The sequence below is a fragment of the Pectinophora gossypiella genome, chromosome 4 (genome assembly GCF_024362695.1).
Source record: "Pectinophora gossypiella chromosome 4, ilPecGoss1.1, whole genome shotgun sequence".
Lineage (NCBI taxonomy): Eukaryota > Metazoa > Arthropoda > Insecta > Lepidoptera > Gelechiidae > Pectinophora > Pectinophora gossypiella.
The window spans coordinates 16,741,755-16,756,191 of NC_065407.1; the positions used below are offsets into that span (position 1 = coordinate 16,741,755).

Sequence of the window (14,437 nt, forward strand, 5' to 3'; positions counted from 1 at the left end):
CTCAGAAGTGACCCGATTCCTGCCAGATCCCGAACGGCGCGTGAACAAACCAGTCTCCCGATAACGTTTATAGACTCTATGAATAGATGACAGGCTTAGATGCAGTCTTGCAGCCACAACACGCTGACTAAGGCCAGAATCCAGCAATGCCACAACTTGGGCGGCTTCTGTGGGCGAAGTATCCATACGTTTTAGAAAAAAAAACCTTTTTTCAGACGTCCCAAAGTCACAGTATTGAAATAAAAAACAAAAAGTTTAAGGATAGGCGCCAATTTTTAGTTTTTAAACGCTAAATGTACTCCAACCCTAAACACACATTTGTCTCAAAACAGTGATTCATTTCGTTTATAAGATAAACAAATGAAATTCTAATTTTGAATTTAGAATTTTCGCTTATTACTGTAATGGCCAAACTGCCAGCTATACATTTATGTATTTTTTTTCATCGTATGAATTCTTTTTTGTGTTAAATTCGGACAGAAACAATGAAAACGGAAGTGTTTCGATTTTTTTGATGAGAAGTGTATTTCTACTTGGTCAAAAACCAATGATACTACCTACATATTCTGATGAAAAACTGTGTTTATATTATAAAATAAAAAGCGAACACAAAACTCACAGGACACAGTAAAACAACTAGGTACAACAATAACACAGCATGCATTCAGTTTTACGTAATGTAAGATATATATAAATATATTTGCCAATCAAGAATATATACTTAGTAATAAATAATAACTAAGATAAAGACACACAATCCTACTTTGGTACTCTCTTACCTCGTATTGAAGTGATTCCAAAACATACTGCGCAGCGTTAGAAAGGCGAGAGAAATAAACAATGAGTAAGTATCATCATTGGATACAATAATATTAATTTGGAAGAAGAAATGTTACTGGTATAGGAGACACAGGGAAACAAAATAACGAACATGCAAGTGCCTGATTAGGTGTTAACAAATTTCCAATTGACGTCGATATAAAAATAAATAAAACGTTTATTTAGGGTAAAACAGGTGTTAGGAAAAGAAAGGATAACATTGTGGAACACTCGTTATGTAAATAAACATGGGGATCGACTGGGGCACAACATTGCGTATCTTATAATAACAAATATTTTATTGTTTTCAGCTTCTTCTAATGTTAGTACATAATGATGTTATTTTTTTATATGATTATGCAGTAACCAGAGTCATTGAACGTCGATGACTTCATTAACGCTAATTGATTCGTGTTTGCTGACCTTATAGGTAACGAATAACATCGAACATTTAATCTTACCTTTCGTTGAATGTTTCCTGTTTAGCGTAGTTCTGGAGACTACCTTCATCGATGAGGAACTTCATCCTCTCGAAGAAGGAGGCAGTGATGGCCGGAGGTTGCTTGCGTAGGAGGATGTCTGTCGGCTTCGGTGAGGATACGCACAACTGGCTGCCCTTACAGGCGGCGCTCTGACAACATTCTGGATCCTCGCAATCAACTAGGCCATCTGGATAAAATAATTAGTCGTTTGTGTTAAAAAGGTAATGATATTGCAAATTGATAAGGTGAGTGTATTAAACGATTAAATTTTCTTACCCTTGTCGTTGTCTTTAGCGTCATCGCATATTTGTTCCTTCAAAGTGGTACAGTCAGGACCGTCCCAACCATCGAAGCACTTGCACTCCCAGTGTCCATCATTAGCCACTCTGCATTGTCCGTGACCAGCGCAACCTCGTGGACAACCTTCTAAAGTGCAATGTCTTCCATTCCAACCAGAAACGCAGAGACATGTTCCATTCTTGCATTGGCCGTGATCGCTACATCTTGCGTCGCAGAGTTTTGAAGTGCAGAATTCGCCAGTCCATCCGGGATCGCAGACACAAGACTCGCCAACGCATCGTCCATGGGGACCACAGTCTAGGTCGCATACCTCTGTAAAATGAATAGTAGACATTTGTATAATTTATTCATTTTAACAAGAACTAGCAATCCGTTTGACCGGGCTTGAACTTACCCTTGGAGCAATCTTCTCCAGACCACTTGGCGTGACAAGTGCATGTCTGCGTGTCCACATCGAAAGTGCCGTGTCCGGAGCAATCTGGCAAACATTGTAGAGCATCCTTATCCATGGTAGCGCAGTCCAGACCCTTCCAGCCCTTCTTGCAGATGCAGGAACCTTCGATACAGAAGCCATGACCGGAGCAGGTAGGATGAGGGCAGTCGACTTCACCGCAGAATTTGCCCTTGTATCCTCGGACGCAAGAGCATTTCCCATTGACGCAATGACCATGACCGTTGCAGTCTGGGACTTCACATTCGTCGTGGCGTAACGAACATTCCTTGCCTTTCCAGCCTGGATTGCATTGACATTCTCCGTTGATGTACTCGCCTCGTTGACTGCATAGGACTGGACATACACCTGATAAAAAAATTAAAACAATAAATTAATATTCATACGTGAATAAGATGCGACAAGAATAACTTTTAATGTAGTAAGAAGACGAATGCTTAAACTTACTTTCACTGCAATCCTCGCCTCCAAATCCAGGTTGGCACTGACAATGTCCCATCAAACACTCTCCTTTACCAGAGCAACCGTTGGGGCAGTTATGGGTCATGTCTTCAGCTACAATAGCAACAAATGAGACTTCCTGGGGATCGCCGTTATCGTTGTACAAGGAAAGGAACCAGTGGCCTTGTTCCATGTAGTGTGTTATTTCTTTCTTCACCGATGGCTGTGGAAGATATTTATTTGAGACTCAGATTTCGGTTGTCAAATAGTCACTTTCGGTGCCAGTATAGCAAAGACGTTTGTGATATATGTATAATCAGGTATGGGATACTCACATGTGATGCCCTCGTCGTCCGCGCTTTGAATCCGCTCAGAACCTCCAAGAAGTGGTATTGCGTCACCGTCGGAAGAGCGTTCCTCCTTGCGTAGACCCCTATCGATGCTCCTCTCGGGATCATGTAGTCGAACCTCACGTAAGAGGCTTCTGAACGATAGAACTGCACGTTCCAGTAACTATATGGAGGGATTTCATTTGATATTTTTTCACCTAAATTAATTTCTTTGAACGTCGTTCCATCAGGTGGGAACGTTTGCGCGGGGAATGTTCGCGCACCTACAAACACGGAAAATTTTGTTAGTATGATGTCAATCTTAATTGAATAAGAAATATATTAAAGCTTATTTCTGCAGCATACTACATGCAACAATGTGGTGAAAATAACTACATTGAAATACATTTTGTCTACATTTCTACAGTGATAAAATAAATTCTGCTTAAAGTAACTACATCTACGTATTACCTACGCGCATTACATACAATAAACTTAATGTTTTATTTTAGTGCAAGATTGTGCGTGCAAAAGAAACCCGTACTTCGAAAATAATCCCCATTCCATATAGAAGTGACAATACATGCAGATTAGTTAGTTAAACACAAGGTTTTTATACACGATGGTTTTGGTGAGCGTTAGTAAGTTTTGTTATTCGTCGATTTAATATTCAGTTCAGTGACCTCACCTTCCAGAATGAGAATGGGTGGAGGCTTAACCTTAGGACATACGCACTTTGGGACTTCAGTTGTAGATAAACCATCAGTTGTTGCATCTGATTCTGTTGTGAAATCACTTGTTGTTTCGGTTAGGTCACTCCAAGTTGCTGTAGCAATTGTTTCAAAGTTTTCAGTTTCCGTTACTAACTCTGTTGTGCTATAAAGGTCACTGGAAGTAGAGGTCACTTCTGTAACGTTTTCTACTCTACCAGTGGCTTTGTCTGTTTCTGTTTGCACGGTTGTACTTCCATACTCATCATCATAAAAGTCATCTGGAGAATTGTTTCCGTCGCATACAGGGCACGAACATTCACAACTTCCTCCCCAATCGGCTTCAGTGTTTACTGGTTTACTTATTTTAGTAACACCTTCTATAGTCATAGGCTTATTGAAATTCGTAGGCTGTGTAGGTTCGATATCCATTGGTGTTATTTTCACAGTTGGAATTTCATTTGTGTCGCCGTCAGTTGGAACTCTCACTGTTAAGGAATAAAGTGGTTTGTAATCAGAATTCTGAGAACCATCCGCGGAGATTGTCAGATTAATCATTACGTGTTTAGCGTTAACGGCTAAATCCGAGGTTTTGGAATCAGCGGCAGACGTTACAGTAGCATCTTCAGTAGGAATGTTTTCCTCTGTGGTAGTAGACATATTTACAACAGGGTTAGAGTTAGTATCACTCGGTGGTGTAGTCACGACATGCTCAATCGGTGCTGGAGGAGGATTATGTGTCGTGACAATGATAGTCTCTTCTGTGGTAGGTTTACTTGTTTCAGTAGTTTCTGTCTTAGTAATTGGTACATTAGTAGTTATTTTGGGTAAGGTGGTAGTTTCAACTTTTTTGACTGTTTTATCGTTGTCGTAGTGCAACTTGTCGATTTCGTCATCCGTCTCAATAGACTCATTGGAGCTAATGTGTAGTTCTTCACTGACTTGGTTAAGCCTGGTTAGTAATTTTAGATATTGAAGTTTTTGAACGCCATATGCATAAATCGATGGAAACGAATCTCCTTGCATGGAATCGGGATCGTAGGCAATGTCGTCTTTATTGTTTTGTGGTTTTTGTTTTTCTGTCGTTTCAGTAGGTATGATTTCAGGAGGATGATTGACACTAGGTTTTTCAGTTATATTTTCTTTAGGTTTAATTGTATTATTTGCTCCCAGGTCACTGTGGTTATTTACATTTGAAATTTCAGTAGTGTTTACAATCGGAATTTCCTCAGTTTTTGCAGAAACGATTAGAACAGAGTCAGTTGTTTCTTTTCCATCGGGTTCACTAAACGTTGCGTCAAGCTCATTATTTGTTAGGTCACCAATATTAGCCGTTGGATTATCAACACCGCTTGAAGCTTTACCTTCGTCGTCCGTAGTTTCAGGCCCCGAAGCCGACACCACACCATGCACTAAGCTAACAGTGTCCACAGGAGGCGTGGTGATTAGTTCATGCATATCTACAGTGGAAGAGTCCATAGAAACAGAAGGTGGTATAGAAGCATGCCCATCTACGCTTCTACGACGGCGTGGGTGGTCGACTTTACCTGTGCCGGAAGACGGCGAGTTTTGGTGCGGTCTGCTGACTAAAGATCTGTTTGCTGACTCCAGCGTCGTCGCTTTAGACGCTGGGAATGTCTCCGTTGATTCGCCAACCACTACATTACACGATTTTGCGTTCTGATATGACCAGTTGACGAAATATGAAGCTGGAAACGAAGAAGCTTTTGTTAGTTGAAGAACTAGAAGAACTAGTTGACCGTAATGTAGTGAAAGTTATTTAGACAACAATATTCTTACCTGATATATAAGAAGCGATGGCTAAGAGAAGTACGAAGAGTATTATAAACACTATTGCAGTACATTTCCACGAACATCTAGAGGAGAGGTCTTTTCTGAAGTGGAACCGAGACGCATTGGAAGGGAAGTGCGTGGCCCGCAGATTGTTACGGACTGGGAGTACTGGGACCGGCGCGCCAAACGCAGGGTGCGACCGCTCACTCCTGTCCATCCTTTCAAGGGTGCTCTTGTCCTGTTTGCCTGGACTACTACACGACGAATTCGACTTGTAGTCCATAGACGGGTTCTTCTGGATGTCCCCTGGAAACAGTAACATTGCTTATAAGCTAGGTGTATATAAAGGCGGCAGTGAAGGCGTTCCAAGATGGGAATATTTTTAAATGTTCGAACAGAAATTCGATGCGGCGCGGCGCGTTGTCATAAACTCTTGAAATCAGGCCTGCACGCTCGCGGTACCGCGTTTGTGCGGAGACTACTGTACTATTTTTACATTAATGATTATCGGGATTTCCCAGTTCGAAATTCAATATGACAATCGGTTTCCATTTAAAAAATACATCATTCTGCACTTATCACATCGCTAAGCAAGAGTAATTATAGTACTTAAAAAACATCTAATGATATTTAAAAAGGTCATAATGAGTAATAGCTCGCAAAACAGCGTATTGATGATGTTTTGTCTACAGTAATGGCCGTCTGAAGTTCAACGCTTATCTAATGGCGTCTTTAACAAGTTTGTCGAGGACTTCTAATAAGATGATATCGATCGTATTCGAGTCACATAACTTAGTGAGCTCCCAGAAACTGTAGCCTTAAAACAGGAATTATATTCCGGCGTTATGGCGAAAACTTTTAAATGCTTCCAAAGATGGAAAAATTTATGACTGCGTTCGAGTTATGATTCGCTCAGCCGGAATAGGTATTGCAGTAAAGTACATCCGTCGATTTATTGTATTTAGCTCGACAAACAACGTAAAATACATTTTATGTTTCATTTCTAAATGCGGTAAATGGTTAAGCTATCCTAAACGGTTATATTATGACCAGAAGCGCGAGGGATAAACATCTGATGGATAACTTTAGTCTGAAATATATTTTTTTTGTAAAGAAGTGAAACATCTTTTTTTTTGACGTGACTTATTGTAGATTTGCCGCAGATGGAATTAACTACTTGGCCGGACAAATGGGGAGCGCTGAAGGCTCTCACCCGGTACAACGTTTAAGACAACAGGCCTGAGGGTGCCCTGTTGGGCGCGAACCTCGGCTCAAGGCGTCGTCTGAGAGGAAGAATATTTGAAAGAATTAATCAACCCTAGTGGGTCGATAGCGATAAGCGCTGATTGAGGGAAATCGTCGACCACGCCGGCGGGGTCGGTATCGGGGAAATGGTCTCTGCCTCCTCTATGGTAAGTATGTAAGAATCCATACCTGAAGGCACATAGAAGTTGCCGGAAGGCGTGCGCACTAGACACGAAGGTTCGAAGTCGGCGAGGTCGGCTGGATTGCCGGTGATACGCCCGTTCAGGCGAGACATGGTCGGGTTGCGCGGAGGCACATCAGGCGGGGGCCGCGAGCCTTCCAGCAGACAACCTGTGGACAAAAAGTAGCTTTTAATAAACTTTAGCTCTAGCTTTAACAAAATGAAGGAAACCTAACACTGAAAAGGCATGCCTAACATCCCACTGGCAAAACAACATTTTAGAGGTCTTCTTCTATCGTGTGTGTTGTGAGGTGGAGTACCAACCTCATCAACCCTGGCGTTAGGGTTACTATTAAGCCGCCAAAGGCCCTTGACATGGCTCGTGTGACGACTATTTAGCTATTTATTTACATCTACTGATGTATGGCTCATGTAAATTCAAATGCAATATATATCTCTATTCAGTAAGTAACATAGTTACACTTTGAATCGTCAACGACTACTTACATCAGTAAGTAGTAGTAACCGGGACCAACGGCTTCACGTGCCTTCCGGAGCACGGATCATCTTACTTTCGGACAATCAGGTGATCAGCATGTAATGTCCTAACCAAACTAGGGACCACAAAGTAATGTTTGTGATATGTCCCCACCGGGAATCGAACCCAGGACCTCCGGATCGTGAGCCCAACGCTCAACCACTGGACCACGGAGGTCGTTAGAGGTAGAATTGTGATATTAAGTAAACTGGAAGTTGTTGACGGATATTTCTAGTGTGTAGAACTATTTCTAAGTTTCATCCTTCCGGTTGACAAGGGAAAGCCTATGCTCTCCTGTCGATGGCATATCACATCCTTTGGAAGTTTGACTTGCAATTATGATCAAAGGGTTCACTCTGCAAAGGGTATGCCTGACATCGGCAGGGAAACGTGTTTTAAGTGCGACGCTATTTTGATAACAATATGGAAAGAATCCGTGATAGCCTATTCGAAGAACGCGTGACGCGGTCACGGGTTTGAATCCCGGCTGAAGCTCTAAACCATTGAATCGAAAAAGTATATAATCGATATCACGTGGTTTAAAGGATTTGTGTCCAGTTAATGACACCAGGCTCACCTCCTTTTACATGGGTCTTAAAAACATAGCTGGCGAAGAGTGGGTGACTATACTACTTATACACCTCTGCCAACCCATTCGGGGGTACAGATGCGATGCTATTGAAATAAAACCAGTCTTTGTCGACTCTTAGAACCTTGGTACGGTCACGAGCATTAATATGTATACACTTTGGTACCATGTCACATTAACTTTTTTGACAAATTGAACTGTAAGTCTCACTAAATGTCAAATATGTTAGTGCGACAGAGTCCTAAAGTGGGTACATTATAATGCTCATGACTATACAATTTCAAGTCTTTTTTTAAGATTGGCAGAGTACTTTAAATGATTAGTCTATCATCTATTTCGTGATATTTTATCTATTAATCTTCCTTAATAGGTACGACTGATTTGAAAAGAGGGGATACTTTTCTTCTATTTGAGTTCCATTTAAATTATTTGGAATAAGGGCCGAAAAGATTATCAGTCTGAAAATTGATTGAGTCAGAGTGTACAATATTAAAACCACCTCATTCGCAGTTTTAAAAGCTTTAACAAAATTAATCGTCCGGTCGCGGCCGGAGCGCGCATTAGAGAAAAAAAATATTAATTCCATCCACGAAATTTCACAAGTTGAAATTCAATTAAGGGCGAATATTGGCCTCCGTAATGGCTCGTAAACAAATAGCCCAGCGATGGCCATGCAAATGGATCAAAGATCGCGTGTTTCGGTAGTTGCTCGCGAAGGAAATATATATTAGATCGGGGGCCATTGCTCAAACCGCGGGGCGCGCCTGCCTCTCCCATCGCTAATATAAGCTAATGGAAAATCGAAGTATTATCTCCCCGCACCGCACCCCGCTCCAGCCAACTTTTGATCCTCGACAAATTTTAAGAATTCCTTCGAGCGTTAATTAATTTATTGTACCGGCCGATGTAGCCGCAAGAAAACTCAATTAATTTTAAAAGGGTTTTAGTGTTGTTTTTTTCACGATCGCCCCAAGTTTCATTGCCGAAAAGAAAATGGCGAGGTCTCAATAATATTGCAACGCCCGCCCTTTGTGGCCGCGTCCTTTGACGCGATTCTTTCGTTAGCAATTAGACATCAATTAATGTATTTGAACGTTACCAAGGGTGCCCCACTAATGGCTTCGAACTATCAGAATTTAAGGTAATAAATGACCCATCAGCACGAAGTTTCCTAATAATAAATCAAGGAGCACCGTTAATACGTCATTTGCATACAAAATGCGTTTCAACATGGACTAAACAGGGCGATTCATTGAGCGGCGATAAACGGCGCGCCGAGCCTACCTATCGCGATCCGCGCGCCGCCAATGAAAAACTAAATCACCAGATCCCTCACCTAATTTAAGAGGACAAGTATAGTCATTAATACACACGTCACTCGTCGTGCTACTACAAAATGTGGCCCATTTATATCCCGGCTCCGGCCCTGGGAATTATGGTAATCGGGCGAGTCGTGTCTTTTGTCTGTAATGGTGGGTAATTACTGGGGCACCTCCGGGGGACACTTCGTCTCCGGCAGGGGGCCCCCGGGCTCGAGGTTCGACACTCGTTACGCGAATCGTCTCAACTTTAAAAAGGGAACGCGATTTTGAACGCTGTCGAGGGATTCGCCGCCGCGTACCGGAACAAACTTCTTTTTTCTGTTTTACGTTTCCCAAAATTGGCTTCTGCGGAGCCGGCGGTGGCGCTGCGTCGCGCTGCCTTTTCGGGATTTGTTTACGTAACGGAAACATAGTTTTACAGCTCGGACGCGGAGTTTTCGACGCTCAGTTTTACTGCCCGTATCATTTATTGATCCGACTCCTTCCTCTATGCATAAAGCCGAATAACAATCAGACAGGCACCACTATCCATATTCCAGCTCATGTATTTTTATATTTTTCGAGCCATCTGGCATCCAGTCTCCTGTTTCCCGTTTAGAGTTCACATTGTCCCTCACAAGGAAAGCAAAGCTCGCTTACTTATTGGAAGATAAAGGGGGTGTGTTTCGGCTCATTTGCGGCCGGGCGAGGCCCGATCAAACGTGATTTCTTATTGGTATCGAGGAGGAAGCAGACGTCGGTCGTAATAGAGAGACTGCGGTTTGCCGTAGTGAATGTTCCACAAAATGGGCTAATTCGGCCTCTATTACTCTTTTAATAAGATTAGTAGCGGTCTGCCGATAGTTTCTGCGAGTAGGGAGAGTTGGTGCAGTTATTTTATTATGTTGGCGGTATACCGTGACTCCGCGAGTCGCAAGGGGCATTTACGCCGCAAATGGTGGAGTCAAGCGCAAACTGTCAAGAATATATCTCTTTCCAGGTAGTTTCATAACTCGAGACGTTGATGTATGAGCCAGCTAGGCGTGTGAGCGACGCGCGACGCGCCGATAGATGCGGCATACATTTGGCCAATCTCGCCACGACGGCAACACGTGCCCACAATCTTAAACTCGTTAAGCGAAACATTCCCCGAGCAATTTTGAATTTACCGTCTCGGTTCGAATTTGGATTGAGAACGCAACCGAGAAATCTTCATCTTGTAGATTTATATGACCGAACATATTGGAATTACAAATAGTTATGCGCAAAAACAGCGGAGCCACACGTTCGGCTCGGGACCGATTCCCCAATTTCGATTTTAAATTTAGCACCGAAGTTGGTCAGGGAGTAGGGAGCAGGAGCGGAACTCCGCACAATATTTATATGAGAGCACAGCGCCGCGATTTATAGTTGGGAAACAATCGGAAACTTGGTCCGGCATCGTCGTGACTTCGTTTTAATTAGTACCCATTCATCGTGGAACAATTGAGTCCTCGAACAAATCCATTATCGAGAACTTTTCGATAGTCGAAAGAGGTGTATTCCAAGTTTGCGATGGGAAAGGGATCGGGTCGAAGCGAGCTTTTGTAGACCCGATTTTGACGGTACGGATCTCTTTGAGGGGTTCCTTCCATTATCAGATTTAGAAGACGGAACTATTTCGGAGGACGGACTATTTCACCAGTGGCCTAGGTCGCTGTTGTTACATTGGAAAAGTAAATGATGCGGATTTTTTATACAGTATATAAAAATCTAAACATTGTTTCGCAGCTATCTCTTTGTTTATTTGCAAGAGAAGATTCTGCATGACGTTGTACGTTTTTGAGATATGTTGGCATGAAATAAATATAAAATCTCGGACATTAAATTCGTTGGTCGGGGCAGCAGTACTCCATCGGAGCCTGCGTAATGTCATTACGCGTACATTTTAATCGATGGCTCACGGTTGGCCGGATCCCAATCCGATATTCAGCTTATCTCTTAATGTATAGATGATTCGTTCTATTAAATTTGATTGATTAACCTTCGCTTTCAAAGTCGCGTGTTGCGAAGCGCTGATGTGCCTGCGGTCTTAATTGATGCGAGCTCTACGTAATAGTAACTTCTAGTTTTAGCACTTTTAGGGCTGAAAGCAGATTTGTGTATATCGCCGATCCATATTCGCGATTAACGGATAGCCTAACACGTAACTAGGAACGTTATGTTATCATCCAATGACGAAAGGTCCTGTAATAATGTCAGCGGAGTAAGTGCTCTTACTGCGGAGTAGATAGTAAACACTTGATTAGGTATAGCCAACTTAGCAAGTTTGCTTCGATAGAGCCCGAGTCGGATGTAAATGTATAGGTCGGGCAATGTATCATGTCAAGACGTGGCCACGCGCGCTGATAAGATTGCCAGACAAAGGAAGTCCACCCATATCACTACCACCGAGCAACCTTCATTTACTACCCCACCGACACCGCCCGCCAATTTCAGTTTTAACCCCACTACAATAAAGTCCACTTTCTCGTACACAACCTTTATTAGTGTCCCAACATCAACGTCTGCTTCGTTAAAGGACACTCAGCTTTATTTATGTTGACATACTGGCAATGTTACCTTATTTGTTGTTACTATTCTCATTGTTGCAGCCCCGATTCGGACCGTCTGGCGTATAAATAGAGCTCAAATTCAGAGGTTCATTTTACTTCGGTTGTGCTAGGGAAATGTGAACTTTTTTACGGAAGGTTTTAGGCCGAACTTTTTGCGGTTGAAGAATATATGGAGCGGTTAGCTGGGCTTCCGCCGCCGATAAGGAGACGACGGCTAACTCGGCCCGTCACGCGACCTGTCCGCTAATTTATGTTGCGCTGATTTCAGATACAACCTACCCTTCCTTCGAGCCGCTCGCACTGTTTTTATAGGCCGTTATGTTAATGCATTGTCTAGGGTAACATCCGCAAAGTAAACAAGGAAACGTCCTGGAATCTGCATACAGCGTTACATTAGAAATTGAAATCAACGAGTACAAACGTCCCACGGTTGTTTTAAAAGAAACCTGTAAGGCGAATAAGTCGAGTTTAGTTTGATTGCAGATGCCGGTATCATTAGAAGCAACGTTACCTCTGCTCGTTAGAAAGCTCGCTGGACGCACCTTCATTAGTGTTTACAAGTAAATGGAGAAAAAATAAAGTGTCTGACAGCAAGACGGGCGCGGGCGCGCCGCTCGGCGGCGTTCCGCGGCCGCGTAACAGAATATCCTGCCTGATCCACCATCCGCTAATGGTCAAAACAACGTGAAGGTGCACCATTAATCTCACTATCTCATTGTACATATTTCTTTGTCTAAATCCATTAAATTAATTACAGCCATTTGGGGAGCCGACTCCGTATTTATTAGGCTCGTTATCATTCATTGAATCTTTCGATAGAGGAGTAGTACTTGGTAAATTGGAAGAAATGCCGAGACGCCGCCGTGATAGATGCCCGACTTACACGTAAATGGGGGGCCAAATTAGCTGTCTGCCGAAGAATGCAGTTAGCCGCTGACTGATTCGCGGAGATGGATCTCAAGGGGAAGGGATTCGAGTGCGACTAAGATTCATAGGTGTCATCGGGTTCGTCGATAAGGGCACCCGAAATTGGGAAATTCCATTCGATATTAGACGAGGTGCAAAGAGCGGGCGGATGAGAAACGACGTTATATAGACCGTGACATTGTCCACATAGCTGGCTGCGGCTGCGGCTTTTGTTTCCAGTCCGAGAGATGGGCAGCTTGTAAGGCGGGCCGGCTGGAATGTTTATTAGTTACGGACTGCGAACCAGCCTCAATAGATTTTTCATAAGGGGCGTAGTGTCTGTGAAGTTTCTTCAAGACGCTTCATTACGGCCGCTATTCAACCTGCGCCGCCGTGAGCGTGCGAGACGTCCAGCTTATGATACTAATAAACTCGGGTAGATTTTTATAGCTACGTTGGTCGGGTTAGGGAAGGCGACATGTCAGGTAAGGTTCGCGTGTCCGGGTGGTCGGCTGGCGACACAACAGCCGCGGACGGCGCGGGGAGGTCGTCACTCACAGATGCCCGATAGCCGCCGCTGACTTCATTAACCTTTACCCGTCCGCGAAAGCATTAATTACGTCTAATAGAAACAAACAAAACCAACTTCAACAGATAAATGGGCCGAGATAGTTATTTAATTGTCTTATCTGAAGAGCCGCGTCTCCTCTCGAGGGACGGAATAATGCAGATTCATTTGCCGTTACGTCTTAACTTTTGTCAAAAGTTTCCTTTTCGTATCGGCCCGATTCCCCCCGCCGCTAATGAACGATTCACAAACGAGATTCAAGCGGTAAATTAATGTTTTGTGTAATTGCTTCTATAACAATGTAATTTGGTGGGTGTAATCAAAGGCGGGGTAGATATTAATGTCGCGGATACATCACGTTTTATTATCGGGACGTTTCGCCGGAGCGCGAATTGGATGATGGAGGACCATTTCTCAGCTGCCACGCCACAGTTATGACGTGCGGGATCTGCGGGCGAAAAAGTGCGATCTCCCGGTTCGTGTCTGCGTCTCCACCGGCGGGGAAAAAGCGTGACGTGTGCTGAGGAAATTTATTCAGCGGGGAGACATGTCGCGCCACGTGTCCACACGGAAGCGGTCATATTTTTCGTCGCCGCTTTTTTCAGGAGCGGAAGCGTGAGCCCGCCGTCGGCGGTGCCCTGATAGAGATTGATGATGCGCGCCCCGCGGCCCCCCGCCCCGCGCGCCCCGCACCCCTCGCGGGTCATTGAGCTTACGCGATTACGCGCCGACCAGAGGGGATTCGCATATATCCAAATTACGCTCCTGATGGACGTTTCTTACGCGGATAACTATCCGGCAATAATCCCTCCGAGTATCGACGTAATCGATAGCTCAGCCCTCCTTTCGAGTCGCGGGAAATGCGGTCTTAAATATTTAAAGGAAGCATACTAAACTCTGCAGTCCGCTATTTTATCGTGGCTCCATTGTGCTCGAGAATCGAACCATCCGGTCATATGCCGGTAATATTTATAATGCACAAAGCCGGTTCAATGGCGAAATTGCCGTCCTCGATAAAGGGTACTTGTTCATCCATTTATGTCTATTTGGCGCAACGTCGCTCCGACCGAGCTGTGCACAAAAGGATTCATCGTCTCGTGCAACTTTTTTCGTTTCGATGCGTAACTCGATTCGCTATTATTATGGGCTAATTAGCAACTCCCCTTGAGTTCTGGAGCTAAAAATCTTG

The 14,437-nt window shown here is 43.6% G+C and overlaps 2 protein-coding genes across 6 annotated transcripts in view; one reads left to right on the plus strand and one right to left on the minus strand.

The window, feature by feature from the left end:
- LOC126382360 (N-acetylgalactosaminyltransferase 6-like) overlaps positions 1–14,437 on the plus strand; it is a 166,402-nt gene that overhangs the window by 35,611 nt on the left and 116,354 nt on the right. The gene's annotated exons all lie outside the window — the stretch shown is intronic.
- Positions 1–14,437, minus strand: part of LOC126382334 (teneurin-m) — a 373,029-nt gene that overhangs the window by 11,702 nt on the left and 346,890 nt on the right. Inside the window, exons 5-12 of one of the 2 annotated variants that reach the window (XM_050032131.1) lie at positions 6,761–6,922; positions 5,333–5,632; positions 5,080–5,241; positions 2,829–3,106; positions 2,500–2,716; positions 1,996–2,400; positions 1,578–1,913; positions 1,281–1,488 (exon numbers count right to left, since the gene is read on the minus strand). In XM_050032131.1, coding sequence (XP_049888088.1) covers positions 1,281–1,488; positions 1,578–1,913; positions 1,996–2,400; positions 2,500–2,716; positions 2,829–3,106; positions 5,080–5,241; positions 5,333–5,632; positions 6,761–6,922 — 2,068 coding nt within the window. Of the gene's footprint in view, positions 1–1,280; positions 1,489–1,577; positions 1,914–1,995; positions 2,401–2,499; positions 2,717–2,828; positions 3,107–3,510; positions 5,242–5,332; positions 5,633–6,760; positions 6,923–14,437 lie in introns of both variants that reach the window. The other variant, XM_050032130.1, reaches the window with a different exon arrangement.